Source organism: Antedon bifida, chromosome 8, assembly GCF_963402885.1.
Source record: "Antedon bifida chromosome 8, ecAntBifi1.1, whole genome shotgun sequence".
Classification (NCBI taxonomy): Eukaryota; Metazoa; Echinodermata; class Crinoidea; order Comatulida; family Antedonidae; genus Antedon; species Antedon bifida.
This window is the reverse complement of record NC_136233.1, coordinates 744265-762600: the sequence shown is the minus strand read 5'-3', so window position 1 is coordinate 762600 and position 18336 is coordinate 744265. Positions and strand designations below refer to the sequence as shown.

The window sequence follows — 18336 nt, the reverse complement described above, 5'->3', positions numbered from 1 at the left end:
ACATTTAAATTACACCACAAAAACAAATTATCAAAGTAGAAATGTGAAAAAAACACTTGTTTGTAAAAAAAAGTACATACTTACTGGTACTTTACGGAAAAGTATAGAGGGCGGCAATCAGGAAAAAGTAATATTCTGTGTCGTGAAAGGCTGAACACGCCCGAACTACCAATTTGGTACATTTTATAAATCCGAAATCATGATTCACGGTCACGACGAATTGTGAGCAGACGACGAATGAAAACTGTTTGTAAAACGCATCATATTTTTAATATGAATAAAATTGTAATGTTAATATATTTAACTTAAAAATTAATATTAAAATAATTCATATTTATCGAATTTCTAAAACTTTTTAATTAATATAATAATTAAGGAAATAATATTATCTATCACGATTCATGGTGGTGGTGTGGGGGGAAACTAAAGGTCATGTGTTTACATATCTCATGACGTCATCATCCGAAGTAATTTTCGGAAGTTAGAACAATCCAGTATATTTTGCATTAGTAAGGCGTAAAATCTATGCCTAACTATAAACAAGATGTCTAGCGGTAGTAATAGCATGCAGGTATATTGTTTGTTTCACAGATATTTTATTTTTTCAGAACAGTAAATAAATCACTTTAGATTTAACTATTTACTGGCCCTCCTACCTAGGCTAGGCCCCTACTTATTTTATATAATCGCGCACCGCATCACATCACCTTTCGTTCGTGGTGGAGCGTTTAGTAGTTGCTTCATAAAACCAAATAAATAGGTCGGCCTAGGCTTATGTCCAGGTTTTTACATGGCGGAGGAAAAATTTAATTTCTCCTCACCCCCTAGTAATACAAGTAGAGGGCCTGATTGCTATACATGTCTACTGTAAATTTGTGATCCAGTCCAGTGTAGACTTTAGTTAGCTGTTTTTTTTGTGTTAAAATAGGCCTAGGCCTAGTAGTAAAGTTTGTTTTCTATGGATATGAAATGAATTAAATATTATAAGAAATGAGATACACAGTGTGGCGATAAATTAAAAATGAATTTCAGTGACTAATTTTCATATTTTATTTTTTCTTATATAGAAAGCGATTGACCTGATTACAAAAGCAACACAGGAAGACAAAGACAAGAATTATGAAGAAGCACTTAGACTTTATGAACATGGTGTTGAGTATTTTATACATTGCATCAAATGTAAGTGTGATTAAATAAAAAATTATTATAAAAAGAAAATGTTATTTCTAAATGAATAGTTAAAACCGTCTTCAAACATATTGTAGTGAAACACCCCTCATATAATAATGGTTCAACCCTAGGTGTGACCCGAGGTCATGTGCGTTGCTGCAACAAAATGTAATTCATAAACACAACATGGAATTTAATTCTCAATGTATTGACACTAATTCCATTACAACAAAATGAGCATTAATGATGTAGCTTATTTTCTTTACAATTATTTTCAGATGAAACGCATTCAGACCGAGCCAAAGAAAGCATCCGAGCAAAATGTAACTCATATTTAGAACGAGCAGAGCAATTAAAGAAATATGTTGCAAAGAAACAAGGCAAGAAAAAGGTGAAAGACTCAGAGAGCAAAGGAAGGTACGTCAGACTATATCCATCATTTGGTCATCATTACATTTTTTATTTATCTTCTTTAAAATAAGATAATAAGACTCAGACTGTAATAATTGATTATTTTTGTTATTTTTCAGTAGTAGTAAAAATAACAAAAGCAAGAAAAATGACAGTGGTAGTGATAGCGATGAAGACCAAGAGACCAAGAAATTAAATACTCAACTTGAAGGTACCATTATAGTATTGGATATCAAATATTAGGATTCTGTCAGCTCAACCATAGCAGTTAAAGTTGCAGAAGTCTGGAATGTTACCTGAGCCATGTAATTGGTCCCAAAGTACAGGAGGATACTGCTGTGCAGCTACACCTGATATTTAAATTTTAAATGAGATGTTGGGATAAATGTGAACTTGGGAACCTAAATATATATATATATATTAATTTTATTAATTTAAAAAGAAACAAAAATATACAAACATAAACAAACAACAACAAATAACTTGATTGCGCCAAAGAGTGGCAATAGAGACTAACAGCTTATGTTGCTGCTTAGTGTGATATGGGTGATTTGAGGGACTTTAAATTGAAAAATGATAGACTACTACAACTACTACTTTTATTTATTAACTAGGTGCAATTGTTCAAGAGAAACCAGATGTGAAATGGTCAGATGTAGCAGGCTTAGATGCTGCAAAGGAAGCCCTGAAAGAAGCCGTCATACTGCCTATCAAGTTTCCCCACCTTTTCACTGGCAAGCGGCAACCATGGAGAGGTATTTTATTATTTGGGGTAAGTCACCACTCGAGGAATTTCTTAAATAGACATAACGCCTTTTGCAACTTAAGCTCTGTCTGCACTATCAAACTAGTTTGACAAAAAAAAAAGTGTGATGTGCCCAAATATGATAGTGATATACCCAAATATGGTAGTGATATGACATCATCATGTCCATACATGAGCACATCACATTTTTTGTCACATAATGTTTGACAGTGTAGACAGAGCTTAAGCTTTTCTTTGTTTTACTTTTGTACATACACAGTATTAATTAACATTTTGTTTCATGTTTAGCCTCCAGGCACAGGAAAATCCTACCTGGCAAAAGCTGTTGCGACGGAGGCTGGTAATTCCACATTCTTTTCCGTGTCATCATCTGACCTTGTATCCAAGTGGTTAGGAGAAAGTGAAAAGTAAATTTATTCAATGGTTTTTATAGTAGAATGTTTGTTTCCTCTTAAAATCATCTTTAAAAAACAGTTTTAATTACTTATAGCATGCACAAATTCTAAAGGAGTACTCTGTGAAAAATTACTGTTTCAGTTACTAGCATCTAGTGAAATATGATATTAATTAACAATATTTGAACTACTGTGAGTAAAGCTCTGTCTACACTATCAAACTAGTTTTCTAGTAGTGATAAGCTCAGATAGGGTAGTGATATGACAACATTATGTTCATATATGGGCATATCACATTTTTTTTCATAAACTTTGATAGTGTAGACAGAGCTTTAGAGAAAAGTACATAAAGATAGTGCCGAGGTACAATCATGGAGAAATAATAATTTCTCCATGGTACTATTTATTATGTTGTTTACCAGTTTTATTGTTTATGTACAATCATTCAGACAATATATATTTTTTTAGATTAGTAAGGCAGTTATTTGATCTGGCTCGTGAGCACAAACCATCAATTATTTTTATTGATGAGGTTGACTCAATGTGTGGTGAACGTGGTAGTAACGAGAGCGAGTCAGCCAGGCGTATCAAGACGGAGTTCTTGGTTCAAATGCAAGGTGTTGGAAATAATAATGACGGAATATTAGTACTCGGCGCCACCAACATTCCCTGGGTTTTAGATTCTGCTATCAGAAGAAGGTAAACATTTTTAAATTTTGAGTCACTGTTAATAATATTCAGATTCAAATCATAAAATTAAAAAAAATAACTACAATCCATATTTCCAAATTTTTAAAAACATTTTATTCTTTATTTATTTTTTATTTCAAGTTTATTTATAGAGGGTAACCCTTCCAGCTGGACAAATTAATGCCAGTTAATATTCAGGGGCCCTCTTAAATTATGATAAAATACATTATTTACAAATATAGGCTGTAAAAATTATAATATACAATTTAGTTTAGTATTAGGCCTAGTATTCAAAATATATAATTTCTGATATATTTTCACTTTTTTAAACATTTTATATGCAATTGTTAAATCTTCCTTTACTTTTTGACTTTCAGATTTGAAAAGAGGATTTACATCCCATTGCCAGAAGCACCAGCAAGAACTCACATGTTTAAACTGCATATGGGTGCAACAAAAACTACTTTAATAGAAAATGACTACAAACAATTAGGAATTGAAAGCGACGGATACTCTGGAGCTGATATTAGTATTGTTGTAAGAGATGCGCTAATGCAGCCGGTTAGAAAGATACAAACTGCAACTCACTTTAGGAGGGTTAGTTTCAAATATTTAGTTTAAACAGTACTTAAGTCAACTTCTTTAACAAATACAAAATCAACTCTCACTTGGGCTGTAATATATACTGTTTGGTTTTCTGGAAAATTCCGATATTCAGAATGTATTTTTAATGGTAAAAAAAGATTTTTTCAAGAGAAGTCTGGTTGTGGCAGAGCTTGTTGTTTCCAGGGAATCTTGTTGTGGGAGAGTCGACTAATATTTAAGTTTACACAACTTATGGTTGCAAATACAAGTTTACAGTACTGTATATTACTATAGCCACAGTCTTGTATTTTTAGATTTAAGAATAAGAGAAGATGACCACAAAAAGCCAGCATATTTTTGTTTTTATTTGGTAGGTTCGTGGTCCAAGTCATGATGATCCAAATGTGATGGTAGATGATCTACTAGAGCCTTGTTCTCCCGGATCCCCAGGAGCATTTGAAATGAAATGGACAGATGTTCCAGGAGACAAGCTTTTTGAGCCTCCAGTATCCATGGTATGTTTTATCAAATACAGTCTTATGCTATGTCTACACTATCAAACTTTATGCAACAACAAAATATGATGTGCCCATATATGAACATGGTGTCATATCACTACCATATTTGGGCATATCACTACCATATTTGGGCACATCACACTTTTTTTGTCAAACTAGTTTGATAGTGTAGACAGAGCTTTATCTATAATTTACTTGTTACTGATTTGATGATGACTGATTTACAGTATGTTTTTTATGTGAATTAATAAATATACTGTGTAAACACTATACAAATAACAAGGTATTTCCACAAAAGAAGTTTCACCTTCAACCCAACATGTTTTTAGTCATAATTTGAAAATGAATACACTAATACCCAAGAAGAATATTGAATCACATTCAATCTACCTCTAGTTAATATTTTGCATCTTTATATCTTAGAATGATGTAAAGAAATCATTAGCTAACACCAGGCCTACAGTAAAGAAAGAAGACCTTAAAACTACCCAGGAATTCCTCTCCAGTTTTGGAATTGAAGGCTAATGAAGAACTGGTAAGGTATAGTCACCATCTTATGTTTGTCCAGTTGTTTATGTTAAGCTCTGTCTACACTATCAAACATTATGTGACAAAAAAATGTGATGTGCCCATATATAGACATGATGATGTCATATCACTAGCATATTTGGGCATGTCACACTTTTCTTGTCAACCAAGTTTGGACAGAGTTTTTTGTTTGTGAAGGCAAAATGGATGGTATCACTGCATAATGATCCTCTTGCAAAGGTGGATCCAGCGCATTGCATTGTGATCATCTTATGTCCCTTGATTATACAATGATCTCTAAAACAATGTCTCCAATCTCTATGCTGCGCAGAGTGTGTCTCTTTTTGTGTTTGTCTATGAATGTGTGACAAAGCTACGGATTATGACATACTTTGATAAAAGTTGTATATTTGACATTTTAGTAAAAAAATATGAAAGAAAGTGACAAAATCTGGTATGTTGCCCTTCATACATGCAAGTTGTATGGAGGTCTAAATCTGCATCTGCTCCTTTCTAGTAGTTTTCCTTATTTTGTACATGTGTGTATTTACAATAACGTCCAATCGGAATGAATCTGAAACGAGATGCCACTGGCATGTCTCGGATTTCCCTGAACCCTGGTGGTTTCCCCGAAACCATAGCTCGTCTTCTTCTGCTTGCTAACTGAAGTAATCAACAACACTGTGGCTTTGATTTAATTTCAGTAGTCGTAAACGTTGTAAGGGTCAAAGGTGAAGACTGATGATTGGTCAGAAGGTCGGTACTAAATACCAACACTCCTGTGAACTTATTAGAGAGTCTATATGTCTCAAACATTTTATAGATATGTACAGTATATTAATTATATATCTATTTGTACATGTTACTTGTGTTTTAACACATAGTTTATACGCAGGAGGGAGGGAGTTTACAGATTATAAATTCATGTATTGAATTTATAATGAATTCATAAGTTCAATAATAGGCTTAATATACAAAGCCTGTTTTGTTTAAAAGAAAAAAAGTTCCACTATCGCATTGCAATGATGTTAAGTGTTTTATAAATAATTAGATTAAGTAATTGAAACGATCTATTTAAGAACCGTTAGGACATGCATGGCCAGTGATGTTGACAATCTCTTATCCTTAATCTCTTATCCTTAATCTCTTATCCTTAATCTCTTATCCTTAATCTCTTATCCTTAATCTCTATTGGTAACATGCGTAGTAGACCATACACTGTTGTTACCAAATGTCATAATTTGAAAAAATAGCTTAGTCTACCCTAGCAAGCTTCACCAAATTTTTGTTTGCAAACTCCTAGTTTTGCTTAAGTTTTCAAACAAAAATTTGGTAGTGTAGATTTCTACAAACTTATTTTCTGCCATTTTCTGATGTTTGTCAACTGGTCTACACTTTAGCAAAGACTATAGAAAAACTTGACAAAATCAGTTTTTGCTCAAATTTGCGGCAAATAAAAGTATGCCAGTGTGGGTTTATTACATGACCCTCATGTGTTTTGATGTTTTTACTTCATGTCATTGAACATGTTTGAATATAAATATTTGCTTTAGAACATTGCAAATATGCCAAGCGTACATTATTATTATTATTTAATAAACAATTTTATGAATCAAACATGCATTTGTGCCCAATATTGGAAGTTAAAAAAAACCCCGTAAAAATTAGAAAAGAAAAAAGCTTTTTTACTCAAGTGTAAATGAGATTGTAAATATTGTATGTCAAAATGTTCCTCTTGGCTGCGGCATGTTATATACTGTACAATTTCATTAATTGGATAAAAGAATTTAGAATAGATATCCACAAAAACAAATTAAGCTCGGTATACTAGGGCTGAGTTCAGGGAGTTTGTGGGAGCGGGATCGGGGTTTGTATTTTGTATTTGTTCTAAAACTTTTTTTTTGTAGAAAATGGCGTGCTTAATTGACCTCAGCCCCTTTGCAATATGTCAAAAAATAGTGCTTATTATCAGAAAATTTAACTCTTAAAATGTGCATATTTGACCTATGACCGAACGTATGGACTATTATATAACTTGATTGGCATTGTGTACTTTCCCTACCATCCTTAAAATTGTATGGTGTAAAAATTGCCCTCGTTCATTGCCACAGAATAATATCGTTATAATTATAATTGCGCGTGGTTGAACGCGTAATACAAACGGCGCAGGCAAATTGACCAATCAACGTCTTGCGTGTACAGCTTTGTTTCCTCCTAGTTGGAACTAGCTTTTAAAAGAGATAAACTTCGGGTCATGAAAAATTATGTTTATTATGTAGATAATACAGTTATTTTGTTTTCATAATTATGTTGCGTTCCGACTTTCTGGTACGCCCAATTCTTGTAAACCGTTATTGTTCGCAAGATAGTTGAAATAAAGTTGTCTGTACCGCCGGTGCAATTCAAGGCAACACTAGTTAAACATTTATTGATTTAGTTGAAAAAAATATATATATATATTGTGTGAAGATTATGTAATAGCCTAAAATGGTGACGAACGTACTGAGTCTATAGGTTTATTAACGTTTATTGTTATCGTCAGCCACGTGACACTGGCGCATAACATGACGTCATCACGTACGGAATCCTGACACGTTCTTCATATGATGACCGTTAAAAAATAATCTGATTCCGGCATAAACGACCGGAGTACCATGGAGTAAATATTTTCTCCATGGTTCAGAAGGACATTATTGTATCTTTTATTAAATTAGAGGCATGCCACATTTTCTACAGCACCTCTGTAATTTATTGAAATAAAGGGTACAGAATGTAATTTATGTTTAATGTTATTGTGTTGTATGTAAGTCGTGATGACCTATTACACGGTGGCTCCAGAAAGTAACTTTCTACCTTTTTTCAAAGCGGAAACGTGCCTCTACGAATAGGAAATATCGGAGACTAATGGTGGTCACATTTTCCAATTATTATGGTGGTACGTGAACGTGGGTTTCGTTGTGGTTAACTGACTGTTACCGTCAGATGAAAGTAAACCGTGGCAAGCCCGTAAGGGGAGTACAGGCCTATAAGCAACTGAAGGCAAGATATATTTAGGCCTACTTAGTAGATGAAAATAATTTGCTATAAGTTAGGCCTATTTACTAGCACGTTTGCTGTTGGTCTCCAGTAGTTTGAAAAGGGCACTACAGAAAAGGGGGTTCGTTCGAACCCTACGAACCCCCCGTAACGGGCTTGCGTGGGGATCAAATCAAATGTAGCCGGTCATTTCAATCCACGTTCCTTGTTTGTGTATGATGATAAAGAGAACGTTCAAGCATAGAGAGTTCTTTGCTTCAAGCAAACGCATTTCAGTATCATTTACGTACGTTACAGATATACACTTTTATTCAATTAATTACAAAATGTTGTTATGATGACATAATAAATAATGTTAATAAATAATGTTAAGATACAATTCGCAGCAAGATTGTTAGTGTTTAGTACATTTTTACATTTTAGAAGCATTTTCTATGAACGACTTCCGGACCCGTTTCGTCGTATTCCCCTTTTGTGATCCACATCGAATCGAATGACGACAGCGACGACAAGATCGATCCGCCGATCCAAACCGAGAACTTTCGCTCGGGTGGCGCAACGACTTTAACTTTCATTGTACTGGGCGCCAACTTTTGTAATTCTTTCTCCATACGTTCTGGCATTCCTTCAAACATAGAACTTCCTCCTGATTGGCAGACGTTCGCGTAAAGATCTTTTCGGATATCGATGTCACACTTCATTATGGAGTTGTAAGCTGTCTGGTCTAAGCCGACCGCTTCCAGACCTAAAGAGTTATGACAAATTACAAGTAACTTATTTTTGTTTAAAAAAATAATGTGCTTAATCTAAAAAAAAAAATGTATTTAAACGGTCAAATCGTGGCCTACACCACGAAAAGGCCTACTTACTTACTACCAAGTCATGAGGTGTACTTACCGAGCATCGGCGGATCAAAGAAGACTTCTGGACATCTGAATCGTTCGTTACCAACTGTTATCACCTGTCCGTCGGGTAGTTCGTACGTTTTCTCAATTTTGCTGACTTTACCGTTCATTTCCGAGTCGAAATTCTTTGCAACGTAACACAGTTTTTCTTTTATATCCTTTACGATTTCTCTTTCGGCTAAAAGTAAGAAAATAACAAATTCACTGATAAAGAAGTGATAGCGCCCCTTACGCCCTGAGGAATAGACAACTTGTTATGTTTATTTGTGAAAGTTGGTGACAGTCCTCTTACCCGTTGTTGTAAATGAATACCCTCTTTCTGTCAAGATTTTCATCATGTATTCCGTGAGATCTCTGCCTGCAAGATCTAGCCTCATGATAGCATGAGGGAGAGCGTATCCCTCGTAAATGGGTACGGTGTGGGAGACACCGTCACCGGAGTCGAGAACGATACCCGTCGTTCGTCCTGACGCATATAAAGCTAACACGGCCTGGATACCTACGTACATGTTTGGTGTGTTAAATGTCTCGAACATTATCTATGTTACGTGAAATCAAGAAAAGTATACATGATGTTTAATCCATTTCTTGTAATATGATGAAAAGAAAATTGGTTTAGCTTTTAAAGGTCAGCTATTTCTGGGATTGTTTATATTTTATTTCAATACCGGTAGGCCTACCGTCACAAATATTATTACAAACTTTTCGATACCTGCGTCATTTTTTCACGGTTTGCTTTCGGATTGAGTGGTGCCTCAGTTAATAACACGTTATGCTCTTCAGACGCAACTCTCAGTTCGTTGTCGAACACGTGCTTCCATACACGCTGCATATCATCCCAGTTCGTTACAATTCCATGTTCAATTGGATACTGTTGAGCAAATAGACATCAAAATAGGCAAACGTGTGGAAACAGTTATGGGATTAAGAAAAAGCCTTGCAACCTTTTAAAGCTCCTATCTAGGCCTAGCCTAGCATAGACCTAGACCTAGCTTAATTAATATTGATTACTATAAGATGATAACTTAAGTTGTACCTTCATTGTAAGCATGCCTCTTTTGCTTTGCGCTTCATCACCTACGTATGCATCCTTGGTACCAACACCGACCATAACACTGCGATGTCGTGGTCGACCTACGATTGCTGGGAAGATCGCTCTTGGACTGTCATCACCAGCAAACCCTGCCTTGATCAGTCCACTTCCATTATCAATAACAATCGCTGCTGAATCACTATCACACATTTTGATTTTGAATTTTATCCTAATTTATCGAATATTTTAAGCCTATTTTAAGCCTACCTAAATGTGAAAGACGTTGTGCCCAAGAATTGAGTTTAGAAATTTTCACAACAAACTTTGGAATACATGCGCGATTGTTGCTAGGACGTTCGCGTGCAGAGCGGGCACGCGAAAATTACGCGTACCTCGTATTCTAACCTAACCAATTATTTCACGTGATTTTCAAATTGTTTATTGCCAACAACAGAAATATTCCTCTTATTTTCTTTATTTTACTTGCAAAACTACCGTCATATTGTTAATCGAGTGTTATAAATGATAGGCCTACCTAATATCTAGACGTTATATATAGCGTGTGCATATTTGTCACAATTAAACATTTTTATTTATGTTTTCTCGTTTGTGAGGAAACCCATATTTCAAATTTCAATGTCTTTAGGCTTACCTCAAAATGTTTTATCTTGTCTTATCAATAATGTATGATTTTGTACTGTAATATCTATCTATTTTAGCCTATATATATATATATTTTGTTATAAAAAGATAGATACATTGCTTTTTTATAGTTTATTTGGAAAATCTGGTAATTTTGTGAAATGGTTCTAGTACTGTACCCACACCCCTTTCGGAAACATACGTCGCCTCCTTATAAAAATGAAGCCAGTCTGACATTTGTTATGTCTATACATATAGGCTATATAATTATCTTGAAGATAAATTTACGTTTCTAAAAACGTACCGTGCTAATAAATACATGTATTTTCGGGCCTGTATATTGAATGTCAGAGAAGACATGCTGTTTACAGGTTTGTTCCCGGTTTCCTTGGACGGCTCACTCCTCTTCCGCAACCGGAAACTGTCTTTGGGTCATTTACTTCTAAATATGGTTATCGCTTATAGACGTGTTGAATATTCATACCTTGATAACGCGGAACATGAGTGACGTAACAGTTTTACAAGGTTTCGGTAGATGTTACAACGTTGTCAGGGCAAAGGTCATGGTTCGCTTCAATCGTTTCCATTCGACCGAATGAACAATCGTTATTGGTTTTACAAAAGCAACAGTTCAGTTCCGTGGACGTATTAGAAATTCGCCGGTGTTCGCTGAAATTACATTCAAACATGAGTACTTTAAATAAAGAAGAGGTTTGTACCGCATACGAAGATGTTAGAGCGGATGATACAGAAACAACATGGTAAGTAACGCTCTTTTAACGTTTTAAATTCCGGGTTATAATTCACTGTCTGTAGATAGAAGTAGATACCACATACTAGATACCATTGGATTGGTGTGTACTTAAGTTGACATATTGCACCTGCTATCATTCTTTTAGTACCTGTACCGGTAGTAAGCAACCCCACCTCAAATACATTAAATCAAACTGTACTGTCATTTAATGTAATGTATTCGACTTAAACTGACAAAATTATTCGATTTAAAAAATGATCAATTTTGAAGATTGTGTTGTTTTATGATGTACCGGTGGTTACGCCCTGTAATTAAGCTCTTATGACGGATGTACTATTGAACCCGGTACAACTGGCTTGTAAATACTATCTTATCGCTATATAATTAAAGTATTTATATAATATATACATTGTTTACATTTAAACGTACGAACATACAATAATGTGGGTTTCGTTTTATTTCAGGCTTATATGTAGATATAATGAAAAGGAAATTGGTGTGTCCGGAACTGGTACTGACATTGATGAATGTTTCAAACAATTAACAGGTATGGTGCATGTTTTTAACCATTACCATTATTATGTTATAATAATATTGAAATATATTTTTCAAATTGACTATTCGAAATAACACCCTCTGTATAAATATGACCTTATTAATTAAATTGATAACATATCATAAGTACCAAGAATTGAACACATTTACAGACATAAGTAATCATACGGCCTATTGCTCTGTGCTCTTATTAATCTTTTACAATTGAAATGTGTGAATGTTGTTTACTTATTTCTTTAAGTATAATTCAAAGTCCTTCATTCAGCCTCTTGCCATTGCTAACCCCCTCGCAACCAGGGTTACCCTCCCAATAGGTAGCAATTATCTCCTCGTTGTCATGTCGACAATCAATCTGTCTTTCTACCCTTTTCGTCTTGTTATATATACACCTGTAGTGAAGATTTTATATTGTTAAATACATTATCATTATCATATATTACAAATTGTAATTTAAGTCAATATTAAGTATCAAATTCGATCATATAATGTACTATATATAGGCCTATAAGGCATCAATTTAAATAGTAGGCCTATAGTGTGATTGTGAAAGAGACTATAGAGCAGCAAACCTTGAGTCATTGTTCACACCCGTTTGTTAGGCGCAGCATTGTTTAAAGGCACGGTTCATTCAAGAGTTTCTAATTGTGAAACAGTCGTTTTTTGTTAGGTAATGCAGATCCCATTTAAATGGTATTTATTGTGAATTGTATTGTATGAATAAGCCTCTGCATCGATGACGTGAGTTTCCTTTTTGTGAATGACGTCACCAGACGCGGGACAAACAACATGTTCACGCGCGCGTATTAAATCTGATGAATCTTGATTATGGGCTTCATTTTAATTCTCAAACAACAAAAAGCAAATCATTCGAATTTAACTACATGGACAACACTAGTTTGTGGTTTAAATATTACATAAAATTTAACAACCTGAGTTTATAAATCTTTTATGTGTTTTACGAGTGAGTAGAGATAAACTGTGTAACACTATAAGATGAGGATTATGCAGGTTATATCCTTTGTCATCGCCTGATCACTCTTAATGACTCATGTAAATAAAAGCGAAAGATATTGATCACCAAATTACCAAAATAATAGCTTTTACTTTTTAATATAATGAGCCTTTTAATGATACATTTTAGCATAATAAATTGTGAAATTATTTAATTAATTGACCATACTGTCATGGCACATAAATGGTCTACATATTTTTGCTTTTGTTCAGATTGTTCATGTTTCAGACATTTTTCCTTGAGCTGTGAAAGAATAAAATCATAAAATATTAAGTGGTAATAGATGTTGATTGGTTAGTAACACTCCTTGTCATATTCCATATTAGGGTATGGTATGCAAGTCGTTATACGAGCTACGGTTTACTTTAGTTCCGGTATCTTTACTTCCGGGGTTTGTAGCAATAGAGGTGGTTACGGCTGACAGAAACCAACATTGTCTTGATTAATTAATGTGGTTTTTATTATGTGGTGATTTGTTCTTGTTGGAAAACAACTGTACATTTCAATAATTATTCAATTATGCTGTTTTAAATTCCATTTTTGGTATTCGTCGTAATTTCTTACATTCATACCGTAGGCCTACTTGATTAGTATTTTATGATATTATTATCTGCTGTACTACTACAGATATAGGCCTACAGACAATAAGTTTCAGGAATATTTTCAGTGGCGATTTAAATGTAATTCAAAGTATATCTGTGTACTCGATTAAACCAAATGTCACGTATACATGCTGTGTGCGCTGGGTATTTTTACATGGTAATCATGTTAGCCACTAATAAAATACAAGGAACTGTTCTTTCCATTATATATCCACCCAAGTCCTAATTCCTAAATTCTTATTTGAAATTGAACCCAAAACCCCTATTGGGAGAGTAATCGTAGGTCATGGCTTATCAGGACCATACAAATAATAAAGATAATATACTGCAACGCGTTCCATATTACCAAGCAGTTGTGCGTAATTTTACTCGCGCGTTAAAAGCTGATGCGCGTGAATCAACTGATAAAACGGTACGCGCGCGTGTTTATTATGAGACGCTTGTTGTTTTTGCATTTTAATTTTTTAAATTCTAATATAATACTATACCGTAATATAAAGAGAAACTGTCTATTCTAGTATTAAAACATTTGATAATTTTGTTTTTGCAGATGACGAGAGGGCATTTATATATATTAGACTAGAAACTGGAGACGAGATGAGCAAGCGAGCAAAGTTTGCATTTATCACGTGGATAGGACCCGATGTTGGGGCATTGAAGAAGGCTAAGACCAGTACAGATAAAGCCACTGTCAAGAAAGTAGTATCGGTAAGTTGCCCCGGCAGATTCAGGCCTACCTATGATATTTAAATTGTTTAGTGCGTTATAATCATGGAGCTATTATAGCTCCATGTTATAATCTTTTAGAAGGGTATTTGTTAATAATTTGTTTTAAATGATTTGTTTCAGATTTTTGCTAAAGAGTTCCTAGTTGATACTAAACATGATTTGAGCTTAGGAAGAATTGAGGAAGAAGTAAGAAAGGCAGGAGGTGCTAATTATGGCACTGGCAGCCGATAAAATAAACAACGTTACGTCATCATTACGTATTTTAATCATTTTTCTTCAGTTTCTCAAACATTATTATTGATTTTTCGATTTCCTGACGCGGGGTAATACTAGTGATTACAATGGCGTCACGGACATTTTGCGCATGCGCCCCATGATTGGAATTTCAGAATTGTTATAGATGCAGAAGCTATCATGACATCGATATTTTTGTGGGCATGCACCAGTGTTCGCTACGTCATAAGTTTTTTCGGCAATCGGAAAGTACACTAAGCCGAATGTGAATATTGATTATGGCTCAGTCGTATTCATAGTTCCATGAATGTGCCTCGTGTATTAACTATGCGCGTTATACGTTTGGTGTTTCAACGCGTATATATCTTGTACGCGTTGAATCCAGAACACAGATATGATGCATGGACGTAGAAAACATTCAACAACACATCATTCACATTTACATTCGAAATGTTTTTCTTTACATCTTTTTCTCGTAGTAGGCTAGATAGATGATTCGCGAATAAACACGGACAAAATTCGGACCTTTGCAAAGCCTTATGATGAGTGGAAATTAATAGTCTTTTTGTAGCTTTAAAGACGACCATTGTATTTTATTTTTAAACAGATTAATGTCATGTAGAGATAATGAGGCCTAAATGTTCATTTATTTTATTGTTTGAGACCAAACAACAAATGACCAATACTTAATGTAATCAATGTGTTATCAATAAAAGGTATACTTATTTTATTAATTGAACACAAGTGATCATTTTGTATTAGGTGACAAATTGTAACAATGTTTAGTTTTGTTTTGTATAATTTTAAAGCAAATTGTAGGTGCGCGACATCGCTGCAAAAAAATTTTGTTGTTTTTAGAGATCAATTTCAAACATCATTCAACACTAATGGCCAAAACGTGCTCAAATTAACAAATAATTATATTAATAAACTATCCGTATTTATTGTAATTATAAACGGTGCGATTTAAAATTAGCAATAAACTTTATATACATTTATCATTTGTGTGTTGTACTTGTTTTGTTGAAATGTACATTGTAATGAGATCCGGTGTGAGTTTTATTTCAGATTCAGCGTTCATGCTGTTTTGGATAGATTGAACTTTTGCACCGCGAGTCTCTCTTCCATACGGTTATTTCAAGATGGTTTTTGCATATTTAAATAGCTAGCTATTCGCAGCCTCGGTAAAAGAACTGTAAATCGACCAAATGCACTCCCGGAATTAACATAAGGATGTATAGACCTACTGTATTTTTTTTTCAATTCACATTTATTCAACAATATAAACATTTACATTACAGGGATTTTACAGAGACAAGTAATTGTCTGTAGTCGTAAGACCCTTTAGAAAAAATTATTATCACAAGGAAAAAAAAGGTTTTAAAGGTATTGTTGATGTGATTAACAGTACTGACACAGAGAAAAGAAACAGAACAATCTCTACGCAAATGTGTATTAAGCGAGACGTTTATTGTTACGTTCATTAGTATGTAAATTAAATTGATGTAACCCATTAAAATGATGTAACCCATTAAAATAGAAATAACTGAAAACCATCGATCCTCGACATTGCTTTTAGGCTGGCCAACAATATTAACATATCAAAACGTTCGGTTTGCTCGAGTTGGAGATCATCTAATAACGCATTGAAGCGCGCCTCCTCTAGGTAAGGTTCTGTCGTCTCCGCAGTTCTATTCATAATATTCAGTCGTCCAAATTTGTTAACAATTGCAACTAAGCGAGAAGGATGGTATTCGATGTCGAAACCTAGTGGGCTTAAAAATGTAACCACTTTTCGAAGTTTGTCTATGAAATGTTGACGTATTGACAAATCACCAGCACTTTCAACATCTATCATCGTTGCCATAGTAAGTAATGTGTAACCATAGAAACGTCTTTTACTATTTTGATGGTCGGTCATCCTGAAAATGTAGGAGACTATTCGACGATCGAGTTGGAAAGCTATCTCACCAATTATTCTCAACGTTAATTCTCTTTCTTCTTCTGCACCTTGACTCAAAGACGCCGCCGAAGCACCTAAACTTAAATCAGTTCTCGTCAGAGGGCGCTTGTCTACATACTCAATTTCAGTTAATGCAGATGCATCTGATAGTCTGCTTCTCGACGTCTCATTCGCTCCAACAATATTTTTCTTAGGAGTAGAATGTATTTTTGGCTGAAATGTCTCTGTGTAAGATCTGTCAGTTTGATCACGTGATTTGTGATTTGTTTCTCTGATTGGTTGAGTGTTTTTAAACCTAGGCATACTACAATCACATGTTATTCCATCAACTGCATGCGCGCATTGTTTAGATTTATTTTCATACACAATTGTGGAAAGTTCCTTTTGTGGAATACTGCAACATGTTTCTCCATTATTTTCTAAAAAAATATTTATAACATTTTATTTCTTAGTATTTATTCGGCTCTTTAATATTATATAGGCCTACTGTAATAATACCGTACATGGATTTTCAATATTATTTAATATTTCATAATAAGATCACTTACCGCTAGAAATGTTCAATCGTTTTCCAGACATCCAACTTGCAAGAACACTAATCAAAGTCGCTGATTTCAGATCAGAATTTTCTTTCAACAATTCCAGTTGAGATTTTAAAGAACGATTTTCTTCTTGTAGTAATGCGTTTGTTTCGTTGAATTTGTCTGATGAAACAAAGCCACTACTTTTTTCACCTTTATTGTTAAATGTGGACATTTTACAGAATATTTACGTCACGCCAAATGAATACTAATAAAACCATTCTTTTGTTTTAATTACTATGAACGTACGTCCGCCGTGCACAGTACACATAAACACTGCGTTGTATCGTAGTAACACGAATAACGCGTTTTATTGTATCTTAGTAACAAGAGTAACGCGTTTCGCTGTATCTTAGTAACAGGAGTAACGCGCACAACTATTCCCGTTCGTTTATATTTGAAATAGCGCCACCATGTCATCAATGTGTGGATTATTTAAGTGTTTAGTCTTTATCATCAATTGCGGCGTACGCCCTTTTGATAAGATGTTGTCAAAGGTCACTGCTATTTATCAAAGCGTTATGTATTTAACCGTCAATGTTTGCATATGATTTAACATTGTGTTTTTGAACAGAAAAAATGAAACTATTACACAACCAGGAACATAAACTGCTAGGGCGTGAATCGAAAGATCAATGATGACTAGACCTAATAGTGATCATGAATTATGAAACACATAATTATACACTTAAATATTGATAAAAAGAAAGAAATAAATCAAATTTCGAAAACAAAAACAGAATGTAGCGAAGATTATGAGAAGGGAAAGTGGTTTGGCGTTGGTGTAGTACACAATCCAACTTGGACGCAATGCAAGGACGTCGGAAGCAAAATCAGTAATTTAACCAATCACAACCGCGCATTGCTAACTCGCTTGCGTTGCGCTACGTTTTTTCGCGTCATAGTAGGAACCAAGTTGAATACACCGCGCCTATTGGTAGAATAGGACTCAATAACTATTGAGACTTGTGATTATCCTGTGGGATTAAGCATTAAAGTTCCATCTTCACCTAGGAGCATTGGAGGCCGAATTATCATTTCGAAATGTTAAACAAATATGGAAAACTGAAAGATGAGGATTGATGAGTTAGACTTTGATCTATATTAGAGGTGCATTGAATTAAACAACGTTATGATAATAATTAATGATTAACCAAATTGATATTTTATATTTGCATTACCATCACTATCACCAGTGGTCACTATTTTCATATAGACTACACAGAC

General features: G+C 34.3%; 5 protein-coding genes across 9 annotated transcripts in view; 3 read left to right on the top strand and 2 right to left on the bottom strand.

The window, feature by feature from the left end:
• The window catches only part of LOC144849475 (granule associated Rac and RHOG effector protein 1-like), a 200218-nt gene that overhangs the window by 179786 nt on the left and 2096 nt on the right, over window positions 1-18336 (top strand). The window lies entirely within an intron of this gene.
• LOC144849487 (vacuolar protein sorting-associated protein 4-like) lies at window positions 469-8193 on the top strand. 5 transcript variants are annotated; one of them, XM_078706409.1, is made up of 11 exons: window positions 469-571; window positions 1068-1179; window positions 1449-1587; window positions 1704-1792; window positions 2196-2353; window positions 2636-2754; window positions 3211-3441; window positions 3810-4029; window positions 4392-4532; window positions 4959-5070; window positions 5768-8193. In XM_078706409.1, the coding sequence occupies exons 1-10, from the start codon at window positions 545-547 to the stop codon at window positions 5058-5060; spliced, it is 1338 nt and encodes a 445-aa protein (XP_078562535.1). In that variant the 5' UTR covers window positions 469-544; the 3' UTR covers window positions 5061-5070; window positions 5768-8193. The 5 variants fall into 5 exon arrangements, with proteins under 5 accessions (XP_078562535.1, XP_078562534.1, XP_078562531.1 ...); XM_078706408.1 differs by having other exon boundaries at window positions 1701-1792; window positions 5771-8193; XM_078706405.1 differs by having other exon boundaries at window positions 1701-1792.
• Window positions 8455-10342, bottom strand: LOC144850315 (actin, cytoplasmic-like). The gene is made up of 5 exons (XM_078707568.1): window positions 10041-10342; window positions 9717-9875; window positions 9297-9543; window positions 8997-9182; window positions 8455-8844 (listed from the first exon to the last, which is right to left on the bottom strand). The coding sequence occupies exons 1-5, from the start codon at window positions 10245-10247 to the stop codon at window positions 8519-8521; spliced, it is 1125 nt and encodes a 374-aa protein (XP_078563694.1). The 5' UTR covers window positions 10248-10342; the 3' UTR covers window positions 8455-8518.
• On the top strand, window positions 11263-15563 carry LOC144849577 (coactosin-like protein). The gene is made up of 4 exons (XM_078706531.1): window positions 11263-11440; window positions 11898-11980; window positions 14153-14310; window positions 14452-15563. Exons 1-4 carry the CDS (start codon window positions 11367-11369, stop codon window positions 14560-14562), a joined length of 426 nt encoding a protein of 141 aa, XP_078562657.1. The 5' UTR covers window positions 11263-11366; the 3' UTR covers window positions 14563-15563.
• On the bottom strand, window positions 16023-17428 carry LOC144850541 (speriolin-like). Its single transcript, XM_078707827.1, has 2 exons — window positions 17077-17428; window positions 16023-16947 (listed from the first exon to the last, which is right to left on the bottom strand). The coding sequence occupies exons 1-2, from the start codon at window positions 17282-17284 to the stop codon at window positions 16097-16099; spliced, it is 1059 nt and encodes a 352-aa protein (XP_078563953.1). The 5' UTR covers window positions 17285-17428; the 3' UTR covers window positions 16023-16096.

Bases quoted from the DNA above. Each gene is read 5' to 3' on its own strand.
- LOC144850541 (XM_078707827.1), bottom strand. From the start codon at position 17,284: ATGTCCACATTTAACAATAAAGGTGAAAAAAGTAGTGGCTTTGTTTCA. The intron at 16,948-17,076 runs GTAAGTGATCTT...ATATTTTTTTAG, and splicing joins ACGATTGAACATTTCTAGCG to AAAATAATGGAGAAACATGT.
- LOC144849577 (XM_078706531.1), top strand. From the start codon at position 11,367: ATGAGTACTTTAAATAAAGAAGAGGTTTGTACCGCATACGAAGATGTT. The intron at 11,441-11,897 runs GTAAGTAACGCT...GTTTTATTTCAG, and splicing joins GATGATACAGAAACAACATG to GCTTATATGTAGATATAATG. The intron at 14,311-14,451 runs GTAAGTTGCCCC...GATTTGTTTCAG, and splicing joins CTGTCAAGAAAGTAGTATCG to ATTTTTGCTAAAGAGTTCCT.
- LOC144850315 (XM_078707568.1), bottom strand. From the start codon at position 10,247: ATGTGTGATAGTGATTCAGCAGCGATTGTTATTGATAATGGAAGTGGA. The intron at 9,876-10,040 runs GTACAACTTAAG...TTTGCTCAACAG, and splicing joins GAGGCATGCTTACAATGAAG to TATCCAATTGAACATGGAAT. The intron at 9,544-9,716 runs GTATCGAAAAGT...CACGTAACATAG, and splicing joins ACCGTGAAAAAATGACGCAG to ATAATGTTCGAGACATTTAA.
- LOC144849487 (XM_078706408.1), top strand. From the start codon at position 545: ATGTCTAGCGGTAGTAATAGCATGCAG. The intron at 2,755-3,210 runs GTAAATTTATTC...ATATTTTTTTAG, and splicing joins TGGTTAGGAGAAAGTGAAAA to ATTAGTAAGGCAGTTATTTG. The intron at 3,442-3,809 runs GTAAACATTTTT...TTTGACTTTCAG, and splicing joins GATTCTGCTATCAGAAGAAG to ATTTGAAAAGAGGATTTACA.